General features: G+C 40.7%; 2 protein-coding genes across 9 annotated transcripts in view; one reads left to right on the top strand and one right to left on the bottom strand.

The window, feature by feature from the left end:
- LOC111265281 (patronin) overlaps window positions 1-25,073 on the bottom strand; it is a 98,117-nt gene that overhangs the window by 6,233 nt on the left and 66,811 nt on the right. For all 6 annotated transcript variants that reach the window (XM_022841827.2, XM_022841824.2, XM_022841826.2 and 3 more), the window contains 2 exons: window positions 22,141-22,349; window positions 1,409-1,708 (listed from right to left, as the gene is read on the bottom strand). In XM_022841827.2, coding sequence (XP_022697562.1) covers window positions 1,409-1,708; window positions 22,141-22,349 — 509 coding nt within the window. The remainder of the gene's footprint in view (window positions 1-1,408; window positions 1,709-22,140; window positions 22,350-25,073) is intronic.
- Window positions 15,750-25,073, top strand: part of LOC111265283 (uncharacterized) — a 35,963-nt gene continuing 26,639 nt past the window's right edge. The window contains exons 1-3 of one of the 3 annotated variants that reach the window (XM_022841830.2): window positions 15,750-16,084; window positions 18,925-19,245; window positions 22,133-22,223. In XM_022841830.2, coding sequence (XP_022697565.1) covers window positions 16,066-16,084; window positions 18,925-19,245; window positions 22,133-22,182 — 390 coding nt within the window. In that variant the 5' untranslated portion in view covers window positions 15,750-16,065 and the 3' untranslated portion in view covers window positions 22,183-22,223. Of the gene's footprint in view, window positions 16,085-16,889; window positions 17,568-18,924; window positions 19,246-22,132; window positions 22,224-25,073 lie in introns of those variants that run through there. The other 2 variants (XR_002683361.2, XM_022841831.2) reach the window with 2 other exon arrangements.

The raw sequence follows: 25,073 nt of genomic DNA, 5'->3' as shown, positions 1-25,073 counted from the left end.
GCTATGCCGATCCTACCACACAACGTACACAATTCCTAAGATTAATTATGGTACTAATGATAATTGTTCTTATTATAATAATTATAACAAGAATCGTAATGGTCGCAAGCATAGTGCTAGCTTATTTAGCTGACCTAATTTACTTCAGACTAACTAAGCGTCTCAGCTAGTTACTTTGCTCTGTTAACCGTGAACCTTTTAGAGACCCAAATGTTATTGTTTACGGTCGTAAGGGATGCTGTAGCCACATACATTCGGTGTACCGAATTAAATGGTCAATTCTTTGTAACATGTACTCCAAAAAAATCCCCATTCGCGCTTCATAATCCGTCGCCGGCCACCCCCGGATATGATGGATAGTCTGAAGCGTGTTTAGGAGCTTCGCGTAGAAACTTAGGTAGGCTATACCTGTTGTTTAGAAATATTAACCCGACAGTAAGCAGCTAGTTAAATATATTGAATGCTAGTCACTGTCAACCCTTAACTGGGTGAAATTGATGTTCCAAAATTTCCAAGTTCCGGTGCACACGGTTAGCTCAACTACAGCAGTAACTTATTATTAAATGAGCAGAGAAATTCTGCAACGGTAATAATAGAGAAGTAGTCGAAATGTTAAAGGTGATACGATCGTGTGAGGCAACGACATACATTTCACACCAAAGTTGAATTTGTCGGCAAGCGTAGCTCTATTACGCACGATTTGTTCTGTAAATGTTTGCTGCTAGCTGGGTTATCGGAGCTATCACAGTCATGTTAACGGTAGACAAGTTACGGCAAACAACCGGACCACTTCGGCGTGGATTGTCCTGAATTACGTAAAAAAAGATCCAGCCTCACAGGACCTAGACACAGTATACTGCATAGTCGAGCAGTTTACATTAGAATTGTGATGCTTTAATCATCACTCAAATTGATAATAGTGATTCTTTCTCTGCTAGTGCGTTTTTCTCCATTTTTCCATAATTTACTTTTTGTTTTTATATCGATACATTTGTCAGCGTGAGTTGTAAAGCTGGTGTTTGATTTATGTATATGAAACGAAGTCTAAATTTGGCTTTAAGCGCAACTTCTATCTCGTCCGTTACTAAATATTAGGAAGGTAATTTTCAGCAGCGGGTGACGTGATCTTATCCTACAATCAAAAGAGTTCTGCTTTTGTTTACGTTGAACAAAGACTAAAAATTTGTCTCGAAAAGTCATGGGCCAAGTATACTCTTCTTAGATCCTTCTTATTTTAGAATGTGCCTCGAATTGGTGTGACAGAAACTGCAAACGATGACGGCCGTGGCATCCTATTTTGTATGAATGTACATGAATTCAGATGCCGAATAGTATCCACGATCGATAAGTTCCTTCAACGTCTCACCTGGAACGTGCAACGCAAGGTAGCTTAAATCTTTTTACTTACATTCGTGGCACGTTTTTTCGTATCAGCATTCACGGCACCTGCGAGGACCACATTTAGAGCATTAAGAATTATCGAACGATTGCTTTTGGCGCTTGGCTTGACAAACAGCTTCGGCCCAGTATACTCGCCCGGGAACAATGATGAAGTTGAAGCTGTATCGCTAGCGCCATCAGAAGGTGGGCCTATATTTCGGTAGCGACTGAAGTCCGGATATGAAGGCTCACGCTTAAGGCTACCGATTCCCACAGCAGCGCCAGTATTACCACGGCCAACTGAATCCAGACCTTGCTGAGATCCTCCCTGAAAAGATAAACAAGTCCAAAAAACGCCTTGTAAATTTAAGTAACGTTTTGTTTTTTCAATTACTGACACCGTCTCATCCGTTCCGTGACCGATTTTGTTTTGTGCATAAATCCATTGACGATATATGCGTAATAAAATCAAGTTAATGATTCCATCATATGATAGTCTTCTTTCAACAATCGATTCGATTAAATGTTATTTGGAATGAAAAAAAAAATAACAATGTTGAAATGACTGCCAATGAGAAGTTCAACTGATCGAAGTAACTAAGTAAAGTTCCTCATATACAAACGGCAATAGGAAAAAGAGAATTTTTATAAATGATCTAAAATAATAGATACCATATACGACATGAAACGGAACAGTTCATTTAGCCATTGCCTACCTAATTAAGATATGCAACAATAATGAACGTTTATTTCGTAGCCAAAGCAACGACGTTTGGAAACACAGCTTTGTTTAACTTTAAACGTATCGTGCAGCATATCTCGAAAATGAGAAACTTGACCCCGTGCCGCACGTACACACTGTATTTCTTATTATTTTTACTTAAAAGTCTAGTGTGATGCGGCCCGTTGATACTTGAAATTTGTTTGTTCCTGCATAGAACTCTCTCTGTCTCTCCCGTTCTCGTGAATATTTATGTCCATTTTATTTGAGAACGCGCGACGAGGCGAACGGCCTCTGGTCGTTGTCTGACTCACTGCATCACCCCGTTAAAATTTAATCCATTTACTTCACGAACAAATCGTCGCTGGACACTTGTCTTCCAGAGCAGCACGAAGCAGCGTTCATGATCATCATCATAAGAGGCAGCAACGTCGCGACGGCTATAATACAGACGTCTCATTCAAAGGTCACTGAAACCATTTCTAGTACCGCCGCCTAACATTGTAGCAGCTGTAGAAATTCTACAGTTGAATCCACAATGTGAGGACAACGTCCGCTTGCACTCTTCAAAAGAAGGATCGAGGTAGTGCTAAAGTCACCTGCTAAGAACCAGGTTCTTTCTGCTGCCGAGGTCATGTTTGTTGTCTTCTGCGTGGATGAAGATGCTATACTTGTAGCATGTTTCAGCAGAATATGCATCCCGAAACTATCTGCTACTCTGTCCGTAGTATAATAAAACGTCTGCTGTCAACGTGGCGTTTATTCCGTTCGTTTTTCGGTAAATCTGTGCAGTTTCCAGACAAGACTCTGTCGCGGATTGCCCTAATGAATACTTATTTTTTTTCCGTAGATTTTACGGAATAATTTTAGTGCAGCCCTTGATGTACAAGTTTTTAGTCTAGAGGCATTCGGTACAGCCCCTCGACTTATGTTGCCGTTCGATCTCCACCTGAATGGCAAATAGCAAAAGAGACAGTGATGCCACCTATCTTCATAGATATAATGGTAATAATTCTATTATAATAATAGGCATCATAAACTATTATCTTCTCCTCACAAATGGTTAATTAGCTGCAAAATAATGAAGCATGTATTTTTAAATATTTTTTTAGCTAAAAGTACGCCATTTAATTATTGGATTACCAATGAATTTTGTTCAAATATACCACAAATCATAGTTAATTTGAGAATTATCCACTTAAATTTATGTACTAAATCACTATTTCTCACAGAACTCAAAATCAGTTTACCTCTATATTTTTCCCTGATACGAGACAAGAACTTTTCATCATTCCTTTTATTAAAACCGCTTTAGTGAATACTCATATGTAGCTTCATTCGATGTATATGCCGTGCGTTCTTTCGTATGTCCGTCGTTTGTCAGTTTGACCGCACGAACGCTACACAGGTTAGCGATGAGTTTCGATGGCTTCAAGCGGAAAGCTCCCCTATTCCGTTAGCCACTAACCGAATGACCTTACAGACCAGCTTCGTTTCTTTCGACGAGTTTAAGTAAGTTTAACGTTGGTGTTCTGGAACGTGCGGTATATCCGATCTAATTAATTAGCTAAAAACCTACAGCCCGAATGTAGTCGCTACGAGACTGAGCACCCGTCAATTAGGCAAACATCATTAGGTAACTTTTGGGTTACATTGATTGCCTGTCTCTAGTTCCTGCATTAAGACAAATCGATCGACGTTGTTGATAGCTGTTCGTAGCCTTGTCGAAGATTTCCGGCGAGCAGAACACTCTTTGCCGCTGTCTCATTCTCATGTTTCGTTTCTATGGAAGACCCACTTGGGTCAGAACATTTTCATATGTTGTACCTCTAAATTTGCCAATACCTAGCCACCGTCCCTACTTGGCGGAGACCGACTACAAAATCTTATGGAATAAATCAGCAACTTGGCACGAATTCGTTCCACTTAATCTCGCTCAGCGTGGTCGCTATTCCATATCGCTGAGGGGTATTTTTATTATCAGCATAGAAGAGGCAGATCACATCCTTACGTCTGTTATTACCCTCGCCATTGCCTATGTTTTACTACAACGGGGCCTATTTGACCACTAGACTATCTGTATTTTTCTGCAGCAGATATACGTACTACTAGTAATAACAGTGATGATAAAAAAAAATGAACGACCCTAAACTTGGTAACAGCAGTGGCCTCATCGTTGCCACGTCGCGTCCTGCTGGGTGGGATGCTGGCATCGGGAGATGGAGAAAGAATCGCTGGGGTTCTCCACCCTTTTCTGCTAATTTTTCACAATGAACGTCTACTACGACATCTGACAGAGATGCATACTACAGCACTGGAGAACAAAGCACCACAGTACTGTCGTCTGCAAGGTTGTCGACAGCTTCTGTAAACGATTTCACCGCTATCATTGCCAGCGCCAGCGCCGTCACCGTCCCTAAGCGATACACCAAGTTATCTTCATCTTCAACGGATGTCTTCATCCTATTGCATTTCGTTGCTTTCTCAGTAGCTTCTGCTATTTCAGCGTTCTGCTGGTGCCGGTGGGACATTGGTACACCATACAGCCGACAGGCGCAGATCGCCTATGTGACGCATGTGCCTACATGCGTCTTCTCGTCGCCATGTCGAGCGCCATGTGTAGCGATAGACATTATAACACAGTATTTCCAAATTGACGACTGCGAATTTGAAGGCTTATGATCCTGCTGTGTCAAAAACGATAGTACGTCAATTGCTCGTTTAATAATAAAAGTGGTAGGCGTTTTTTGGAGTAGCTTATCTTCACAGTGTGTATTATGGTCGCTAGGGCTAACGGTACGATTAAAATTAGTGTTGAAGTACCCGCAATGGTCGTGACAACCGTTAGCTCGACGCGGTTCACGCCGTCGCACAACAGCGATTTTTATGTGAGCAAGCCATAAAGATAGGTAACTCCCACCAGTCTGTTTTTTGCTTTTGACGACACCCCAAACATAAATACACATATACCTATGATAGCCACAATGACGCCTACTGATAGGCGGCCATTAGTGCGAAAGTGGTTGGTAGAACTAAAGCATAGTAGTTTCAGTTTACGTCTGTAACTTCGCCAGCCGTAGCAAACGGTAACTACGTAAATGAGACGGTGTGATTTTTGTTTAGGGCCGTGGCCGCCGGCCAGGTCCGTCCAGGAATAGGACACATGACAAACAAGATGATTGAGAAGCAACTAACTGTTCTTAGGGTGGACAAACGAGCACAAATACACGGCAGCGTATGGGCAACTGCATAATTTACAGTGCCACAAGCAAAAACAATGTGAAATCTAACGACAACGACAGACGAGAACAGAAGTGGCCGTAACGCTTGATCTTTGCTATCGTCTGTGCAAACGCTCAGAGACGCGCGACGACCAAATAGACTGAGACTTAACTACTGCATTACGTGTATAGAATGAAAAAGAATCATTCAGGTACGAAGCTATCACATTAATGAACAAGTCGGACACAGTTGAACAGCAGATTGGGAAACACAGAGAAAGGTGGCCAGCGTGAGAGGGTAGGTAATCTTGGTGAACATATATCATTGTTCATATGTAGCACACAGGCCATGTTTTGCCTTAACGGCACTTGACACACTATCAGACTCTATGATTACGTCTAATCGTAAAGGGTAAACAAAAAACAATGCAAATCATACAGACGCTTAAACGCTTCAACACATACACACTTATCCTACCATCAGAGTTTTCATAATCGCATTAAAATATAGTATATATATATATATATATATATATATATAATGATTATTACGGTTAAATGTCATGCAATCACAGTGGTGATAGAGTCTACTGGCGTCGACCTTTTGCCGCAAAGGCAATGAGTTGTTGGGAAGTTAAAAGGCACAGTAAATCCTATTAGAAATACAGGTTTCTATGCTTAATGTGTGTGCCATCTCACTATAAAATGTGCTACATTTTTTATACGGTTGCTATTGTTCGCGTGAAGTATACGTGTGGTTAATGCTGGCAGCTTTAAGGAAAAGAAGTTCCGACAGAAGCTGCTGCGACCATTTTTGAATTTGTTGTTTTTACTTCTGCTCTGCTGCGGACCTCCGTCCACTCATCACTTAGAGGAATGCTCTGTTTATGTTGATGAATCTGACAGCCACCGAACTGAAGGTAGGACTGTAGTATAGGACACAAAGGCAGCGGGGTAACACGACAAAACGAAATCAAATTCGTATATTGCTAACGCAGCTGGCATGCGCCCAGTGGTGGAATTTTCACCCATCACAGGTCGAATGCCCTGCCAATGTCTAAAGATATGCATAGATATAGAGAGCTGCGCTGTATGTGGCCTGAAACGTAAGTCGCCCGTCGCCAGCGACACGTTGACTACAACGGTGGCGTCTAGGAGATACTGACGCGTCTAATGATGTAAGGGGGCATCCCCTTGAATGGATCGAAGCAGATCGCATTCCGCATCGTCGCGCTATTCGTAAGATCACCGATAGGTTTAGGGGGTTTGCCATGATCCGCAGGATGATGACCGGAGTTGGATGAAAAAGAGGCAATGGGGGCCTCAAGGTATTTTCTCACGATTCTTCTGCGTTCGGTGTTTCTGCGGCTAGCGCTCCTGATGATATATTTCCAATGTTGTTTTCAGACTGTTTCACAAATAATAATAATGATCGTAACAGCAATCAAATAATTGAAGAACAATCTACATCATCAGATCATCCGCACCCATCAACAAAAAGATCTCGCTTTCGTTTAGATGATCAGGAAGGTGCAGCCACAGTTATTCTTGTTGTTGATAATCAAATGATTAGCGAATGCCGACCTGTGACCAACATTGTCTAAATAGCACCGAATCGTCGACTTAACTGGGAACTACTTCATACAGTTACTGTTAATAGTAGTAAAGTTATTCCTATGGATGAGGCCCGATCGATACGTTGAAGGACGTAGACAACCTGCCTGCGTACCGATCAACAACAAGCGTTGTATAAAGGACGGTGACATTGACAGATATACAATATAGTATTTATTTTCTGTCCGTCAACAATAATTAACGCCACATACAATAATCCGAATTGCTGGATAACAATAGTCAACACGTATTAGAGTGCCTTAGCCAATCTATTTCCACGTACGATAGCGGCTTGATCTGACACTCTTCAGAAACAATGATACACGAAGTCTGCAGATATAGCTAATGTGACTAACTTAAACCTTGGATCAAGTTACTACAGGCTGAAACGAGATTTCAGATTACTGTTCTAGAATACCGTTAGTTGAAGTTACAAGAACAAACTCACCTGCTTTAAAAGTCTCATACGCTTCTTCTACAAATGCCAAAAGACACCGCCGAACCAATAGAGGAAAATTAAACCCGAACATTTACGAAAATAACTGCACCCAGTGTGTAACTTCGAGAATATTGTCCACCGGAGACAATGATTTTATCAATATATAATTTTTTTTTGCAAGTTTAAAAATCTCATCAGTTGAATTACTATTGATCACCGTTGTACTTAATTTACATATTTGTGATGTTAACTTTTTTGCTTATTGACACGCGGCCATTTAAGGACTAGTTCTTACCAATAATGACGCATATATTTCCCATTCGAGCTCGTGTGGTTTCCCTGTTTTCAATAGATTTGCCCGTATAGTGTAACAATTTCATCGAGAATTGTTTTGTTGAAATATTCCACAGTTTGTCTATGTAAAATAAAAAAAGGACCAGCCGCTTAGAAATTTGGCAAAGTTGCTTATAATTTAATGCTATTATTACGTGCTTGCGAATGCATGAAGACGCCAACATCCAAACCACTTCAATTTAAGGTACATTCAGGCCGCTCTAAGCCAATATGCATTATCGCGAAATACAAATAACTATTACCATGTGGATTATAGACGCACGTTATAAGAACTGCAATAGGTGGTGCTAGGCTTCACACTCTGCGCCAGATGCGTTCTGTCGCATTGTCAGTAAATAAACTAAGAACAAAAGATTCTCAATCACAAACCATCCTTGCGATTCATTTTTACAATATTGTATAGTGCGCAACGCTTGTGCCCTTCGTAGGAATAAACGTCTACACACGCCTAAAATAACACTCTAGCACATTTTTTACTCAATATTCTGTTGACAGGTCCCGTCGGACAGTTGTCATTTACAAGGTCTGCATTTGTGTGCCACGATGTGTTCAAAGGTGCAATATAAAGGAAGGCTTGTATCAGGCTGACTGCGAATAACTGTTGTATAGGCCGTATGAATACGATCTCTACTCAGTGAAGTATAGAATAGCTCGACTCCTCTCCATAAATTCAAAACCAATGGTAGTTAGTCTTCCGTAGAAACGGTCATGATGGGAAGATATTTCAAGTGGTCATGATCAATTTTTTGCTTTGTAATTTACGAATCCATTGGTAAACCCATGTGAGTAGTATATGAATAAAGTGTGCAGAATCCTGACAAAAAAATCCATGCCTGTTTTAACACGAACAGCTTATAGTGAGACTCTTCACGAAATGCGATCTAGCAGAGCCAATTTCAGTAAGGCTATTGCCGCCACTAAGTGTTGAGCCAATACGACAACAAGGTTTTCAGATCTGTGTTCGTATCAACAAGGCTTCGGGTCAAAATTGCAGTAATGGCTCGACCAGTCACTGGCCACTAGTGTGACTAGTTCTTCTGCTGAAGGCATTTGTAGCTTCTGCAATAGATAGTAACGAAACGAGTTTGTCGAGCTGCCGACCAATCGTCACAGCCGGCAGCAGTGACTCATTTCGTCATTCCCCTACGCTGTCACTACAGCGTATGGCATCTCATGCCTCGCAATAACGTTCGGCGTATTTCCGACGGCCGCAACTAGCGTTATTATTATCGTCGTCATAGTCGTCATCATCACCCTGTCATGATCCACGCGCTCGCATCAACGTGCGACATCAACAGCGAGCCGTTGTTTCAAATGCACGTTTCGCTTTAGCTCTAGGGCTCTCGCTACCTCTATGGCTAGTTGACTACTGTGTACCAGCCATGTCTGTGTAGTTTGATTTTGCCATTCTGACGCAGAGCTTCTGATGCAAAGACGGCTGTGGCCGTGACTGCTAATAGTTATTCGGTTCCAGAAGACAATAGAATAGATAGGAAGCACGCTAAATGTCGCACCGACGAACCTAACTGCTAAACAAGCGTGTGCCGTACAACAATATCACCCGCCCACAACTGACCCAGCGTTCGATCAATTGGGTCGTATTAATTACTCGACAGATGCAATACGGGTGCAATTGCCCTGACTTCAGTTGCTAAGATTCGTGTCTGTGTTTGCCACGTGATGCCACACATGGACGGCAAACGGGACGATAAAGTAGCTGTAAACTGTCTGCAAAGGACAACACCTTTCCTGATAAATTCTAGCCTATTTGTCATAGAATTCCAGAATGGCTGACTCAATGGCCACTGAAGCCCGTAAAAACTGAGTAAATTCTGTCGTTCTACTAATAATCATAGCAAGCCGTTAGCGACGCGCTAGTTAATTTCATTATCAATCCAAAGTACGTATTTATTGAAAGGGTTAGTTAAATTTAGGATATATACTACATACATTTCGTAATCAATTTACTATATACCTGACGCTTCAGTTAATCTATTAGAGGGGTCGGCGCAGAATGCTAGCCTAAAACCGAATTTTTAAAATTAGGAAGCTAATCAGTTGTAAACAATAGCCATAACTTGAACAAGTTACTACGGTAGGGATATACTTTAAAATTCATCTACTGAACGTAACCATGATGTGTAATAATAAGATAATAATATAAGGAAGCACTGAGTGTCTATCTGGCAACGTTAAACCAAACAAAACTTAAGACACGCACACACTTAACAATAAAAATGAATAAATCGAGAAATAAATATGACTGGCGGTGGAACTAGCGGAGTTGCGACAGAAGTGCCAGAAATATACTTAGATAGTACAATGTAATTTATCTAGCCTCTGTTCTCGTTGCCTTTTGCATCACCGTCAGACAGGCAGGCAGGCAGGCAGGTAAAGTAGATTGTATCTGTACACTTTACTTACGGCTAAAATTCCTTAGCAAGCACAAACAAAGAGGTAATAGTATTACTACAAAACTGTCTATATATCTAGGTGTCGTTTTATCTATCTATTTATATATATCTAAGTGTAATTTTTCCACGAACATAAATGACGCCTGTACATTTTCTCAATAGTACCCTTGAGTCACTCGGATATGAGTGTGCACAGGGCTGGCTAGCTCCTTGAAGGGACGAGCCACGCGCATTTATATAAAAACCCCTATAGCCGAACATGCGAATAGTCGTCCTCGATATGCCCGGAATAGACTTACAAAAGGATTCATTTAAATAAGCGGAAAAAACCACTAATATCGAATAATAGCTACACACTGATTTTGATTTGCTGGGACACTGCTGGGTGATGCGTTCAGATGAGGGAAAATTTTGACAGATTGTTTGTCGTAACGGGCATTTGTTCATCCGCCATACTTCGTACCACATAAAAACCACTTATTTCTAGATGAAAACAACAAAATCGTCATGGAGAACAACAGTTCACCATTTTAGGATTGGACTATCATATAATACAGTCATTTTTATGCATTGGACGAATCCCATCCAAATTAGGAACTTCCTCTTTTGTACAAAATCAACGCTCTACGTTATTGTCGATTTTTATGTGGCTTCCAAATTCAAGGGAGACTTCCACAAGTCAAACCGGAAAATTTTAAATATAATTCAGATTTAAAAGGTTCATCGAGCGCTCATAAACCATCAGATTAACTCAAAAAAGTCATTCTCGTTGCGCCTAACAGATATTATGGGCGTTTTGGATAAAGGGTCCTCCAGACGGGCTGCAAAGGTTAGTATTTTTGAAACTTTTCGCATTTGGATCCTTCTAGACGTTTTAAGCCCTTGCTTTATTGGAAGTTTTGGCATGTGATCTACTTAAATTTTAATTCCATTCAAATGTTTTTTATGTAGCATATTTGAACGATAATTTAACAAGTTTACGCTTAGAGCACGATTATTATTATCAAGGAGTTATTTGTGGGCAGAGGGAATACTTGCAAAGTGGATCTAGGTCCCGAATCGAAGCTGGAATCGCGTTGAATATTAGTTATAAAGAAGAAATATGACCGTCGGGGACGACGCTTCTGGCGCATGCAATGTATTTTGTTTAAATGTATGTACAGGCTTGACAAAAGCGTCATCCTGCATCTATTTACTCGGAGAAACACACAGTAAGCATCGCATAACGATAACAAACATTTACAGCTGTGTCACAATACGACAATAAAGTTATCTTTTTTTTTGTCGTTTCACTGCTTTATCAACAAGAAAAAAAAATAAACATACTGACAGTGGCTCCTCCTGTGTACATAATACGAAACTACACGTTGCAACGAATAGATAATATATTTGCAAGATCGCACCACTTAGGACACTGCTGTTTAGATTAAAAACAGATTGTTTTTTGCCAGAGTAGCAATACTTATCGGATCTCAATTCAAAGTTAGGTGCAGCATGCGATAATACTGGTGTAAGTTATTTGATATGAGAGTAGTAATTTCAGAGGGAGCCAAGTCAATAGAAATATTATGCGAGTGACACATGGACAGCGTTAAAAACAAAATGGCGATGAAAGATGGCAGCAAAAAGGCTACTGGCTGATGCAGGGAACACAGCAGAAGCACAGACGCTTACAACCGCAAACAATTGCCAAGTCACTATTTGACACAACGTAAAAAACGGATGTATTTAAATTTAATACAGTACGACTTTTATGACTTCTAGTATTCTTAAATTCAGCGATAAAAATAATAGTGAGAGAACAGCGAGCGAGCTTTAACGACAGGCTGTCAAAGGAGCTTGAACAACAGAACCGGACAGTATGGTAAATTTATGTATACTTGGGTAACTCTTATCAATTAGGTGTCCCAAATCAAAGGTCGTCTCATGGTAGGGTCGGATTTCTTATAAACCAGTGGCGGTGAATTTATCTTTGTAAAATACCGAAGCCGTGATGATGTTTTGTTGTTATTTTCTCAAATAAGGAATAGACAAAGCTACGTTCATTAACACATGTTTCTCAATATGGAAGCCTATTTGCACCCTCGACGATGACACTTTACAAAAATATCCCACTGTTTTCATTTCGCTTTGAAATTAACTAAGTACATGTAGCTCTCGCTTTTACAAGCTGAGCTCTTCACAGTTCGATATGAAGTAGAATAGTATTCGATAATTAACAACACATTTAGGAAGACAGTATCGTAAAAGTCAGAGAAGGGCTCCCAAACATTCATTTTAACACTGTTTCGTATCGATCAATTGTGTGCGCATTATTGCGAAGAGTATAATTCGCTGTACAGAAACGCATAAGATGGATGGACAAGGCGTGCGTGTCACGCAATGCATATTAAACAACCATAAGCAAAAAATATAATCGTGCAGTACGAGGTGTTCGTCATCACCCAGTAATTGACTGCACATCAGCGTTGTCCGCGTTTCCGCCAACATTCGTAGTACTGATTAGCGTCGACGGCGACGTATGAACAAATGGATACCCCTGGCGATGCACATGGTCCAGCCCACATGCAAGCTGTTAAGGCGACGCAGGCAGCTTGCCTTGACCACAAGGGGTCACTTCTTGGCAAGCGAATTAAAGAAAGATCCTCTGGGCTAAACAAATAAAGCCATTCATAGAACTAATAGAAGCCACACAAGTCGCATAATTGCCACAGTCCTCGTGCGCCTTTTCCCGCCGAAAATCCACGAATATATTCCTACAGCATATCCAAAACCTCCTTTACTTCCCTTTTACCATTGAAGTTTACCACCCGATAGATATGCACTTAATGCTGACAGAACACGGTCCCGCGCCCCTGTTCGAAACCTCGTCATCTCAATGTTTTACTGGATGACGCTGAAATCTGAAGGGCTAATGCAAAACGTATATGCGAAATCTGCCTGTTAAAGACATTTTTGCGATCAATACATGGAGTAATACTGCCTGTTATTATGGAGAGCTGGCAGAGTCATTGCTTTCTACAGTGACGATTCTGTGTTTCTGTTTTGCCTTTGCTGAAAGCAAATTGAATATTTCAACATTCGTATGGAAGATGTTTCATTTCAATCATATTCTCACATTGACATAATGGTACCAAAAACGAAAAAGACGCATAGAGAAGAATGCTAAACGGCTGCCGTAAATTACTATAGAAACAATAGCCAACAGTTCTAGTGTAGTGGTAATTGCGCCTGCACTATAGCGCCGGCGTGGCTATGGACGGATCCGTAAATCGTGCGTCGGCCAATTCCACGGCCGTCTAAAGACTATTACTAGAGGCAGGTGTAGCATAACAGATGACCTAAAATATAATAGATTTACCCAATCAGATTTAAATGATTAGGATACTAACAGAAGACAGATCTTTGTATTTTTCCCTATATTAATTTATTCCTGAAGAGCGACCTCTCCGGTATCATTGAACACTCCTTCTCGTTGTCATACTATGATCGGAGCCTCTGTTGTTTATCATTGGTTGAGTGAAATTTAAGTGGCCGAATCAAATGATCCACTCGATGATGAAAATCGTAAGGGTTCGTAAGCGATTTTCCAGTTCCCCAAAAATGCGGATACCATGCATCGACCACTATGTCTGTAAGTATATATATACTATATATTAGCGGTCGATAATTATCGGACGACGTACGTTTCATATCATGCTCACCTGACCTTTGTGGCTAATCGGATTATATTGTCTATGAGTGCATCCAGAACGCATACAGCTGTCCTTTCTTTATAAGTTATTTTAAATATAAAAAGTTACTTCATTTCTACTAAGTTTCACATAATAATAACTGTTATTATTAGCGCTACTATCATTGTCGCAATTCAATTCATAATATCGTTCGAAACCAGTACGTTATTGCTAGCACGTGTCCAGCAAACCATTTCCATTTCATCATAACGACAACAACAACAACAACACTCCCAGCATTTGATAATAAGAGTAACAACAATGAAAAATAAACCGTCACAGTACGGCAGGAGGCCCTTTCATCAATAAAATTCGCTACCTTTCGGTAAACGCTCGCGCGTTAAACCATTCTCTCATTATTTAGTAGATGCGGAAACGTAACGGCACAAACCTCAAGCATCGTCGGGCTTAAAATGAGATTACGAAGAATTTTGTGTGCGGCGCATTATTATCAGAAGATCAATGACAGTGTTCAAATAGAACTGTGTATTTTACATCGCTGGCGAAATTACATAGGTGGCGCTGATAACGCTATGGCGGTACTTATAAATTTGGTCTTTTTCATAGAGCGGCAACAAAGGCAATTCAGAGAAAAATTTCATAATCAGTAACATCATAGTTATTACTACTTCTTTGCACAATCAAATCAATGGCATCTTGCACGTCGGTCCGATAGTTTTATAATGGTTTACCAATTTTATTGTGGGATAGGAACGATAATCCGATTAATAGCTAGTCGGCCGTTCGTCAAAACGAATAACCACTATCGGTAGAAATTTCGGTAGCGAAACGTTTGTAGTTGCAGGGAAAGGTTGATGAGATGGTTTTGATCAAAATAAGCAACAGGTAACTTTGCAGGCAAAGGACCCGCAAGCACACGCGTATATTTTGCGCGCCAAACTGTTTCACTAGCTATTACTAGATACATCTTCTCCATTTTCTGCTACACGAAGCGTCCAGTCGCGTGAAGCTATCTAGGGCCGCCGCGGCACTTCTACTCTACCTATTTTCCGAGTTTTATTATTGCTAAGGTTGACAAATAACTGCCCGTTATACTGTCGGTTCTACTGACAGGGGTAAGAATTTAGTAACCAACATGTTACAAACATACGCTTGTCAGCCACGACGATGTGCTGCCGCCAGCAGCAACGAAAACCTAGCGTTTCGCCCTTCTCTTACGAACGCTGATAGCAGCTGACGGCCGTTACAACGCGCCGCGCCGCTGCCCAAAGACAAGATGAGCAGGCAGACAGAGACGTAAACAAAAACTTGATAGTTTTGACCCGAAATGGCGGTAGTTACTGTCGCCGTATAAGCAGCTAGATAAGCTGGGTAGGCAAGCGGTAAGGCACGTGCAAAGTGCGTGTGCAGGTAATCTACGTTGTCTCGTTCTGCTGACCGACGCATCTCGTTTGTCATCCACCACCCAGACAAAAGCAGCAAAGTTAAGATAGTCGTAGCCGTTACAATAAGGAACGACGCAAATATCACAGTACGGATAAAATGTCAGATGAGTAATAATGCCCACAACGGCTGCCGGTAGCCGTTAAGATAGTGTTGTGTTTCTTGCTTAACTCCAAATGTCCCTGCTGTCATACCTGTGCTCTTTTGACCAGAGACGCTGCTACAGTGCAGAAAATCCTATGGAAGCTCTCCGCTAGCGACTCGGCAGGAAGGCAGAAAGCTGCTGCTTACTGAGTTCTCCTAACAAACACTATCAACTATTCATTCCTTCATTCGTACATTTATCTATCCATCTATCTCTATGTGGGAGACGTTGCCGAGGCAGCTGTTGTAGTCCTGGTACGCGAAATCATTGTGAGTCTAATGGTATCCTCATTTTCTGCGGCTACTGTAGCTAATACCGCTGCAATTATTGCTGCTGGTCAACAGAAGAACTGTTGACCTCATAAGCGTCCTCATAAGCTAAGCGAGAAGATACGTAACAGTCTACGTTCTTATCTACACAGTGCGTGCCCCTCTCACCATGGAACATGTAGACAGTACGCGAAGAACTCGACTGACACATGACGCCGTCCTTTATCGATTCAATGGCACACGCACTCTGCATACGGTAAAAAGCAAACAACCCAATCCTCACGAAGGTCTCCGTTGGTTAGGGAAAAAAACTAGCTAAAAGGAGACAGCCCTTAGAGAAACATCTCTATCAATACGTTTTCTAGCCGGAATGAACAATTTCACGAACGGTATGGTTATTACACGATATTATACTACCATTTTTACTAAAGCCGATCAATTTGATTGGCAAGTTATGCTACCCACAAGTACCAAACAGGCCAAAAAAATCCATCTCTCTCAAGCAGAATTTTTAGCACATTAGTTAAAAGAGTTACGTAGTCTGTGATTTCTACGGATCGTACCTCTGTACTAAGACTTTATTTGGTTGTGACAAACTAATCATGATCCGAATAATGCTGATATTTTCTGTGAAATGTGCCAAACATTAATTTTATATTTAGACATGGCGCTATTTTATAGCGATGTGACGTTTCTTTTTGTATAGGAGATGCATTTGCGCTCTTTAAAATCTAAAGCCGTTCACTCGGGTATCCCCACTCGGACTTCTAGTTGTAATGAAGCACGGAAGGTCCAAAAAACCAAGTGTTTTGCAAATTGTTCCATCTTGCCTATACACCGGCAAAGACGTGTAAGGGATTAAACGTTCTATGACTAGAAACACTGTGAAACGTATGTTCATGTAAAATACGTCTCGCGAAGATCGTGCGAAAGTGAGTTAAACAGTGTGGTAGAAGGCCCAACTCGAAATGCACGAGTGTCGGCACTCCGGTTAGGTGTATGCTATACCTCTTACTTAGGTCAAATTAAAGAGGTAAACGTATCGGACAAATCAGTACCGCACGATTTGAGCGAGGATCAAAGACAGACGTACAAAAGCTTGCTTCTTTCAGTTTTTCGATGGCAACAGTGATTCGTTTTTGCATTAAACTGTGATCCGTGATAAAAGAAATCGATCTTCTGCGATAATTGCAGATAGTGGGTGAATGCAACTGAACTGGCAAGACATCACCTTGAAGTACGTGAGTGAGGCTTATAGTGTTTACTTGGTGGCGAGTGCGGAGACTATACACTACGGTACATAGCCGCTGGTTCCTTCGTTATGGCTGAGGTGTACTGTCAATATATTGAGGAGATGATGAGAAACTCTGCATTAAGCAGCCAGATAGCGAACAAATCCTATTGTGCGACAATTATGGGCCACAGACCGCAAGGTCTACGGTGGCAAAAATGCAATTAGAGGCCCTCTGTCATACACCACGTTTGCCAGACATCACCCTCACAAATTGCCATTATTTTCAAAGCCTCACCAACTAAATAGCAAATTTGACTACCTTGTCAAAATTGTCTAACTAGACTTTTCCAGCAGCACAATATATGTCATGATTCAATTGTTGTAGAATGGTGCTAAATAGTAATGGCATTTAAATAAAAAGCAATAAAAATTAGTTCGCTGTTTCTCGTTTCACACCGACCTACCTACCTACCTAGTAAAATACGATATACGACGGTGATGTTTGTAAAACTCTACTCACTGACAGTGCAGCGACAACGTCAACACTTCAATTTGATCTTCATTGAAGTTTCCAGCACTGAAATTTCTATAGCAGTTAAACGATCAAGCTCACGATAGATACCGTAGTTAATGTTGCATGCGGGCCCATGCTTATATTTGTATATTATTTTATATATATATATATATATATATATATATATAGAGTATAAGGTTTAAAAATTGCTCATTGTGCACCTCCCTCATATATTAGAAGAGCGATTCCTGACGATGAACACCTTCCCTATACGATGCCATTTACAAGAAAAGCAAACGTCAGCTGCCACAGTGATGCTGAGCGCTGTTTCGGTGAATGATTGCAAATCAATAAATAAAAATTTAGAAGTGATAGCAGGAACAGTCACAGTGCTAAATTGGAAACGTTCAATAATTAAAATGACGTCACGTACAAGATATTCGTTAGCGAAATTAGATAGTATCGTTACTATTACCACATAAGACACACGATGTAATGAATTAGTTTAATGCTAGTGCCGGCAGTGATGCCTGGTGACTGTTGTTTGCCAGTTTGATACCATGGATTGTGATCTCCAGACCCCGAAAGTCCCCATTGCTTGCTCACCAGGATTACCACCAATACTGCTACCTGTCTAAATGATTGATAAACGTTATCCCAGATGTAAAGGATTTCGAGGCATCTATTTTGTTGGACGCCTCACGATATGTAGCTTTTCGTACGTATATAAACATTCAGCATTGATGAAATGTAACCCAAATTGTTCCCTCGTACGTTCATAATAAAAGTGCGATTTTTTTAGGCACATATATATATATATATATATATATATATCCAAGCGCCATTTGAATAGTGCGCACCATCTTGCATCTTCACATGTGTCGTATATTGTTTAATATCCGAACCTCAAAGCAACATTGTCATCAGTAACATCAACATGTTAACAAGCCACAGCATTACATACGACAATCGTCGTATGTCCGTAGGCGGTCCGTTCAGGGTCGCGCTCTTATGATAGAGCAAACACAAAACGTGGCCATTTCCGTTTGAGAACATTTTTGTAGACCCAAACGTATCGATACAACGGCAACGACGGCAGTCGTATTTAAACTAATTAACAACACCTGCATTCGATGCCAGCAATGGAGGAGTAATTGCGCTACTAACTAGTAACGCGCCATGTATCTTATTAAAATTCTCTTGTTACCCCCTTGAACACGACGGGAGGGGAGGGGGAGGGGGTGGGTCACCCCCTGAAAACGAATATGCAGCTGGATAGCTTTTAAATTTTACCTAATTAAATTTCACGTTCCCCTTTCCGAATAAATTTCATTGCCTATCTACCAATGCCTAAATAAACTATTCCAGGAAAACTATGCCAGACTATTCCAGGGCAAAGTGTAAACGTTAACGCATCTATTAGACGTGTTCACGCATTCAAAACTAAAGTGATTCATTTTATTCATCATTTTGGCTTTCAGTGCGCAAAGAAAGATACGGAAAAGCACATAGCACAAACAAAAGCTGCGCATTTTGTTATGTTACCCCCTGCATTTCTGAAGACACCGCCCTGGTCGACGCAATCGATCTTTGGAGAAGCTGCCCAAAGTTAGCGGATGCGATTGCCAGTAGAAAAATTAGATTACTTCGTAAATTTGAATTTCTGGGTCCTGTCTGTCTGTCTACGCCCGAAATACATACGATATGTTTGCCATCGCATAACAATAATAATGAACTTTTATTCGTTTCGCTGATCATCACCATGCAAGAAGAAAGAGACACTCCTTCATGGACAAAGTTCGGTAAGACTGCCCCTACCTCCGACACCTCTTGTTTACACAGGAAAATATACGATGGTTTCATTAGGTCTGAATGTCGTTGTGCCTACAACGAGAAATCGTAACGTTTGCCACATGGTCATCAATAAACGACCGCTTTTAATTCCTCACAGAATCACGCCGTAGTGTGTCGCATGCGTTGACATATAAAATAAACGTCTTCTAATATACTGCTGAGATCTGTCCTCAAAAATAGATAGATATAGTCACCAATGGCGCTTATTAGACAATTGCACAAAGCAGAGTGATGATATCGTTGTTTAATGACAAAAAACATGAAAGCGAATAGATAGTGGCAACGAAATTAGACGGTACATTCCAATATGTTACAAGTTCGATTTCTGAGAAGTTTGCCCTCTTTAACGTTTGCCTATCGGCCGTAATCCGCATATCACGCAACGATTAATCAATACGAAGATTTCGATCCAATGACTGTAATAATGGAGCTGCGACAGAAAATCGATTATCGATGATGATTCTACCTGCTGTCACTACGGCAGTAAACGCAAATAAATGATACTCGCATAACGCAGACGGCAATGGCTTCGGTTGAACCGTAAACAGCCGGTGATCGGTCACAGTGACGGACCACCGTCCCGCCTGCGCCCTCAACCGGTAAAGGTACCGCTGGCCTAATATGTACAATAACAACACCCCCCAGTTTAGTGCTTGACGCGCACACAGTAAGGAGCTTATTCTTTTTCTGCAACAAAGGCAAGACGACGCTGCCATCCTTGTTTGACAATTATGCAATAAGGGAGCTGCCCACACCGGTACGAGCCGGCGAAAATGTGGAACACTGCACTCCTGAAACGCTTGAAAGGCTTTCAGTTAGAACGCCATCCGACGATAATAAAAAACTAATGAAATCAGAGTTCAGCATATTGGCAGGCTATAGATGCCGGTGGCGAGTGATTTTAGATTCCTTTATTTAGCATTTTGAGCATTTTTCTATGAACTTTCATTCTTGCAAATGGGTATATTGTCTTTTCTCTCTCTCTCTCTCTCTCTCTCTCTCTCTCTCTCTCTCTCTCTTAATAGAACATTTTGAGAGAGCTTTTAGTCTCGCAATATGTGTGACCCTAATGATTAATTGTCCTTGCCTACAGTAATCCTGTCGTAGTAATTATAAGCACAGCCATAGCAATAATAACATGAATACCGGTCATACTGGCAATCTTTTTTGTCTATTACCGGTGTACGTTTTCAGAGAGGGAGCGCATGGCGCAATCTCCAATGTGATCCAATTATGACTGCGCATATATATATGTGCAGTCATATAATATATATAAACCACAAAGACACACATGTATATATATATACCTACGTGGTTTATTTGAAGTAGCTTAGTTAGCTTAAGAGTGAAATGCTATTTTTTGTTGATTTTAGCATCGGATACAGACAGTTTCGTATAATGGCGACATGCCAAGCAAAAGCAATGGATTTTGAAATAGTCTGCTTTTGAATATACAAGTAGTACGAACACCTACATCTGTGTAGACCTTACGGACTATGTGCCGTACGTATTTATTTCCCAATATGAGCCGTGACACAATGCAAATGATATTTATGTGAATAGATCGCCGATATACACGAGAAAATGAAAAACTCCGTTCAGACAATGCGTAACGTAATTATAGTGAAAATTCGTTATACGTCTGTATGCGCTTGGCCCCGAGATATTGGCGTGTTTTTATAAGGCCAAAACAGTTGAGGCACTGGTCAAATTGTTTCTTTCGTAACACAACACAATTGAAACTACCGATGTATCCAGTTGAAATATTTATCTCTCCGTAAATAACTGTTTTTTTTTTTGTGAAGATAGTAATTAAAGGCCTAATGATAGAGCCGAAAATTCGCGTGCAAACAACCGCTTATTCACTGCAACAGTAGCAGATCATCATTTTTTTTTTGCAAAGTCTAAACACTGACACCCCTAGCGAGACGTCAATGTACGCCGCGACAACTTCCAGTTTGTTCAAAACATCAATATAATTAGTTGATTACATTTTGTAGGTTAAAAAAAGAAGTTCTAAATTAGCATTACGGCGGTTGTTCGAAATCTTTAAAGTTACTATGGCTAAAAATGTTTACGACTCTTTCGACCGACAGACTAGCTCAATGCACATCCCAATTGCACTGCAGTTTTCCCACTTAAAAACGTTCCTTTTAATCTGTAGAAAAAAAAAGCTCCCAGACACCATTCGGTCGTGGTAACCGTTATAATTGAAGATAAATATTTATAAAATTCGATTGCGATCTGTGATACTATTGGTTAACGAGCTCTATATGTACACTAGTTGAATTCCGTACCGTTGTGTTTTTGCCAAGAGAAGTTTTAGACAATGCAAATGATCCCAATTTTTGTTATAAGAATATTTTCCGAAACATAAATAATCATAAAGCTCTGTCATCTTCTTCAAATATCAAATAATGAAATATAAGATCGAAAGCATTCTGGAATCCACGGAAATAGCGACAACTTTATGATGGATTCGGATATATTGCCGATATACGACTAACTTATTAACAACTCAATGTAGCAAAGTTATCTGCGCTTAACAAATAATTGAAGGGAAGCATGAGTAAGCGCCCTATGCTGATTCTCGGACACCCTTTGTTTTGGAAAATGATAGGCCACAAAGACAAAGTATTTCACAAAGTAAATAAATTGCTTTCAAATTTCCGGGCCGTATCTTCCAGGATTAGCATCAAAAATGCTATTTAGGTTCGCTAAAGAAGAACCAAAAAAGTTTCTGCACACCATGCATTGTGGTGTCACATACATACCATATAGCTGGTATGTACAGGATGATCTATAATCAAAATGATACTTTTGACGTATTTCTAGCTACCTACCATGGACAGTCTCCTGGCGGTAACGTCCGCAGTAGAATTTGATGTGTGCGAATTGACGGACGAATAGGACAATGAGTCTCCTCCAGCGGGTCCGCCGGTCGCTTGCGAGGCCAGAGAGGAACCAATGTGGACACTTTTAGGTCGCGGACGCGTCACCGATGCCGACCTGCTCTTCGGCCGCCGCTGAATGCTGCCGTTCGGAGTAGATCCTAAAAAAGAAAAAGCGAAATCAATTTATATTTAGTCAGATATTTTAAAAAAATATCGTGTATTCGATACGGATTGAGAAACGAAGTTGAATTTCCAGCTAAATTTGGCTTCAACCAACGCGCACTCGAAGTTTGTCCAGCTCTTCCATTCTGTTTTGAACTCACGACGCTCTTTATTTTCGAGAACTCTTAAGAAATTAACGAAACGCCATTCTGAGACACCCTAAGCTGTTTTTCTATGTTACTACGCCCGTATCTTTAAAATTATAACAACTACATGTTATCGTAAATACGAATAAGAACGGCGGTCCCTAAATAAAAACATGTTTCTTTCTCTCTAAAGCGCTTTTCATGGCTACCGATTGGCGACGAACAGCAGTGAATGATTGCCCCCTACGAATTCCCTTTCTCCGTCTGAAGCATTAGGTCCCTCGGAAATTGGTGTTCGCTGACTTCTGTCATAACACAGATGATTATAATGTAGCGGATTATCCACCAATTCCTCCCAAACTAACTCTGGTTTAATAGCGTTTTTCTTCTATGGCTATATAGCAAGCTAATGGTTGATCTAATAAAAGCAGAACGCTGTGACACTATTGGAGAAAGCGAGCACTTCAGGCTGTTTTACAGGAGCCCTTTCGAACCCTTGACGCGCAACCTATAACGAAGATCAAAGAAAGGCTGGTCGTTGACGCACGCTTCATCGTAGAGAACGACGTAGTAATAAAACATTGAATGACATTGCCAAGTAAAACCAATCACATAGTTTCTACATCCGCCGAATATCTACAATTATTATCATTATCTTTAGGATTGTTAATACCGTTGTCATTCATTACAAGATTAATGGCACCTATGGCATCAATTACCGATTGATATTATTGGCCACTGGTCCTGTGGGACCGTTTAGCTTCATAGAAAATGAAAATCGCTGAACGCTTTCTGTCCAAGCTGCAACATTTCAGTAGTAAAACGTCAAACTTACTGAAATTATTGTACTTCCCCCATACCGAAAAGAAAAAAACCTATAGATAAACTTCTGTCTGTATAAACACACAGGGTAACGCGTCACCGATTTCTGTTCTGCAGACCTGTAGCGTGGAGATCGTCATAGTAGCAAGTTAAATGCTTTGACAAGCATTTGATAGACAGAAGCGTCGTCTTGTTCTAATTAGCCCGAAGCAACAGTTATTGTCTATCGCGCACTCATTTTTGATAACCATTGCTTTTTTTGTTAAATTATTTTTGGCCTGCCATGAGTGTTGAGTTTCGCATGTTAAACTATCGCATTGTGCGTCTGTTTCGAACCCATTTTCCAAACGTAGCCCCGATACGAACAGCGATTTTTCGACATTGAGTATTGCTCTGACGTTTCATATTGTTTTTAAGCTCGAATGCTTCTTCCCGTCGTTATTCTGCGAAAACTATCAGTCAAGCAGATTGACTATGTCATCTATTGCGATCAATGATCGTGCGGTAACCGATACCTCGCGAATGAATGAACGCATGTATGAGTTAACTACGACTCATTGCGTAAGGTGGCGTGTGATTGATATGCCCAGAATTCGTACGTCGGCGGTTACCCGCTCCGAGTTGGAGTCAAAATTGAATCCGTTCGTCATTTTAATACAATGCCGACACAGGTCACTCGCTGCAAACGCAGAAAACTCATTAATTCTATAAATATCATTCACTGAACAAATTCACACCATCGGCTCGTAAACGACTCAATACTGTAATGAAACATCTTATAATTGCAAATCGGACACGCGGTCGAACGCTCCATCCGATGCCCCGAATGACGCTCAACCATTAGAGGTCTCGTGGCTAGCTGTTTCGGCCGCCATCGCTATTCGAGTAGTTGTGACACCAATAATAAATGAATCTATTTTGCAGTGTGTTATTTTTTTTCTTCTGCCGCTTTACTCACGAAGTAAAACATTCATTGATTCACAACTATTTTTGTTGCTTATTGTTTCGATCACTGCTCGCCACGCTGAAAAATACTTGACATCGAAACATGGCGTATAGTATGAATACGGTCACTGAACTCTCTGGGGCGTCCGATGAACGGCACCGTCAGAGCCGAGAATACCGCCAAAAGCCTCACAGCACAACGATCAAGAATAACGAAAAAGAACGTAGCATAATTTCGAACGCCACTGGCAGGAAGTAAATCTCGCATGCCCAGAATTATCAGTCTGCAGTATGGTGGGAAATTCGGCTTCCGGTTCGATGCAAGAAGTTGCCGAGAAGTGGAAAATATTTTGAGTATTAACATAGAGCTGCAGGCCTCTGTAATCGAAGTCACCGAAGCGTCAATGACAGCCTCCCAAAATATATTAGCAAACAATATTACAAATAAAAACAAACCTAGAGTACGACACTGCTTAGGAGGCTGAAGTTCAAACGTGCGTAATTAAAATCAATAGAATTAGTAGCAGAGATGCATCATGGTGCAACGAAAATCTGTGCACTAAACATGTGTTAGTTAATTTCAATGTGGGCCGTTGTCGTATAACAGTTCAGTATATAAATAAATGGCGAACGTAATATTACCATGGTGTATACTATTACGTTATTCGAAATTATCACGTTACGTTTATAAATCTTTTCACTGCTAACTATAGCGTGCGTTATCTCACGGAGGTAGAATGATACTAAAATGAGACATATATCCAATTAAAAACAGCGACGCTTTATGGGAACGCCTCGCACGAGTCG

Source organism: Varroa jacobsoni, unplaced genomic scaffold, assembly GCF_002532875.2.
Source record: "Varroa jacobsoni isolate VJ856 unplaced genomic scaffold, vjacob_1.0 scaffold_952, whole genome shotgun sequence".
In the NCBI taxonomy this organism is placed as follows: domain Eukaryota; kingdom Metazoa; phylum Arthropoda; class Arachnida; order Mesostigmata; family Varroidae; genus Varroa; species Varroa jacobsoni.
Note: the sequence above shows the minus strand (reverse complement) of the source record. Positions and strands in the feature narration are given on the sequence as shown.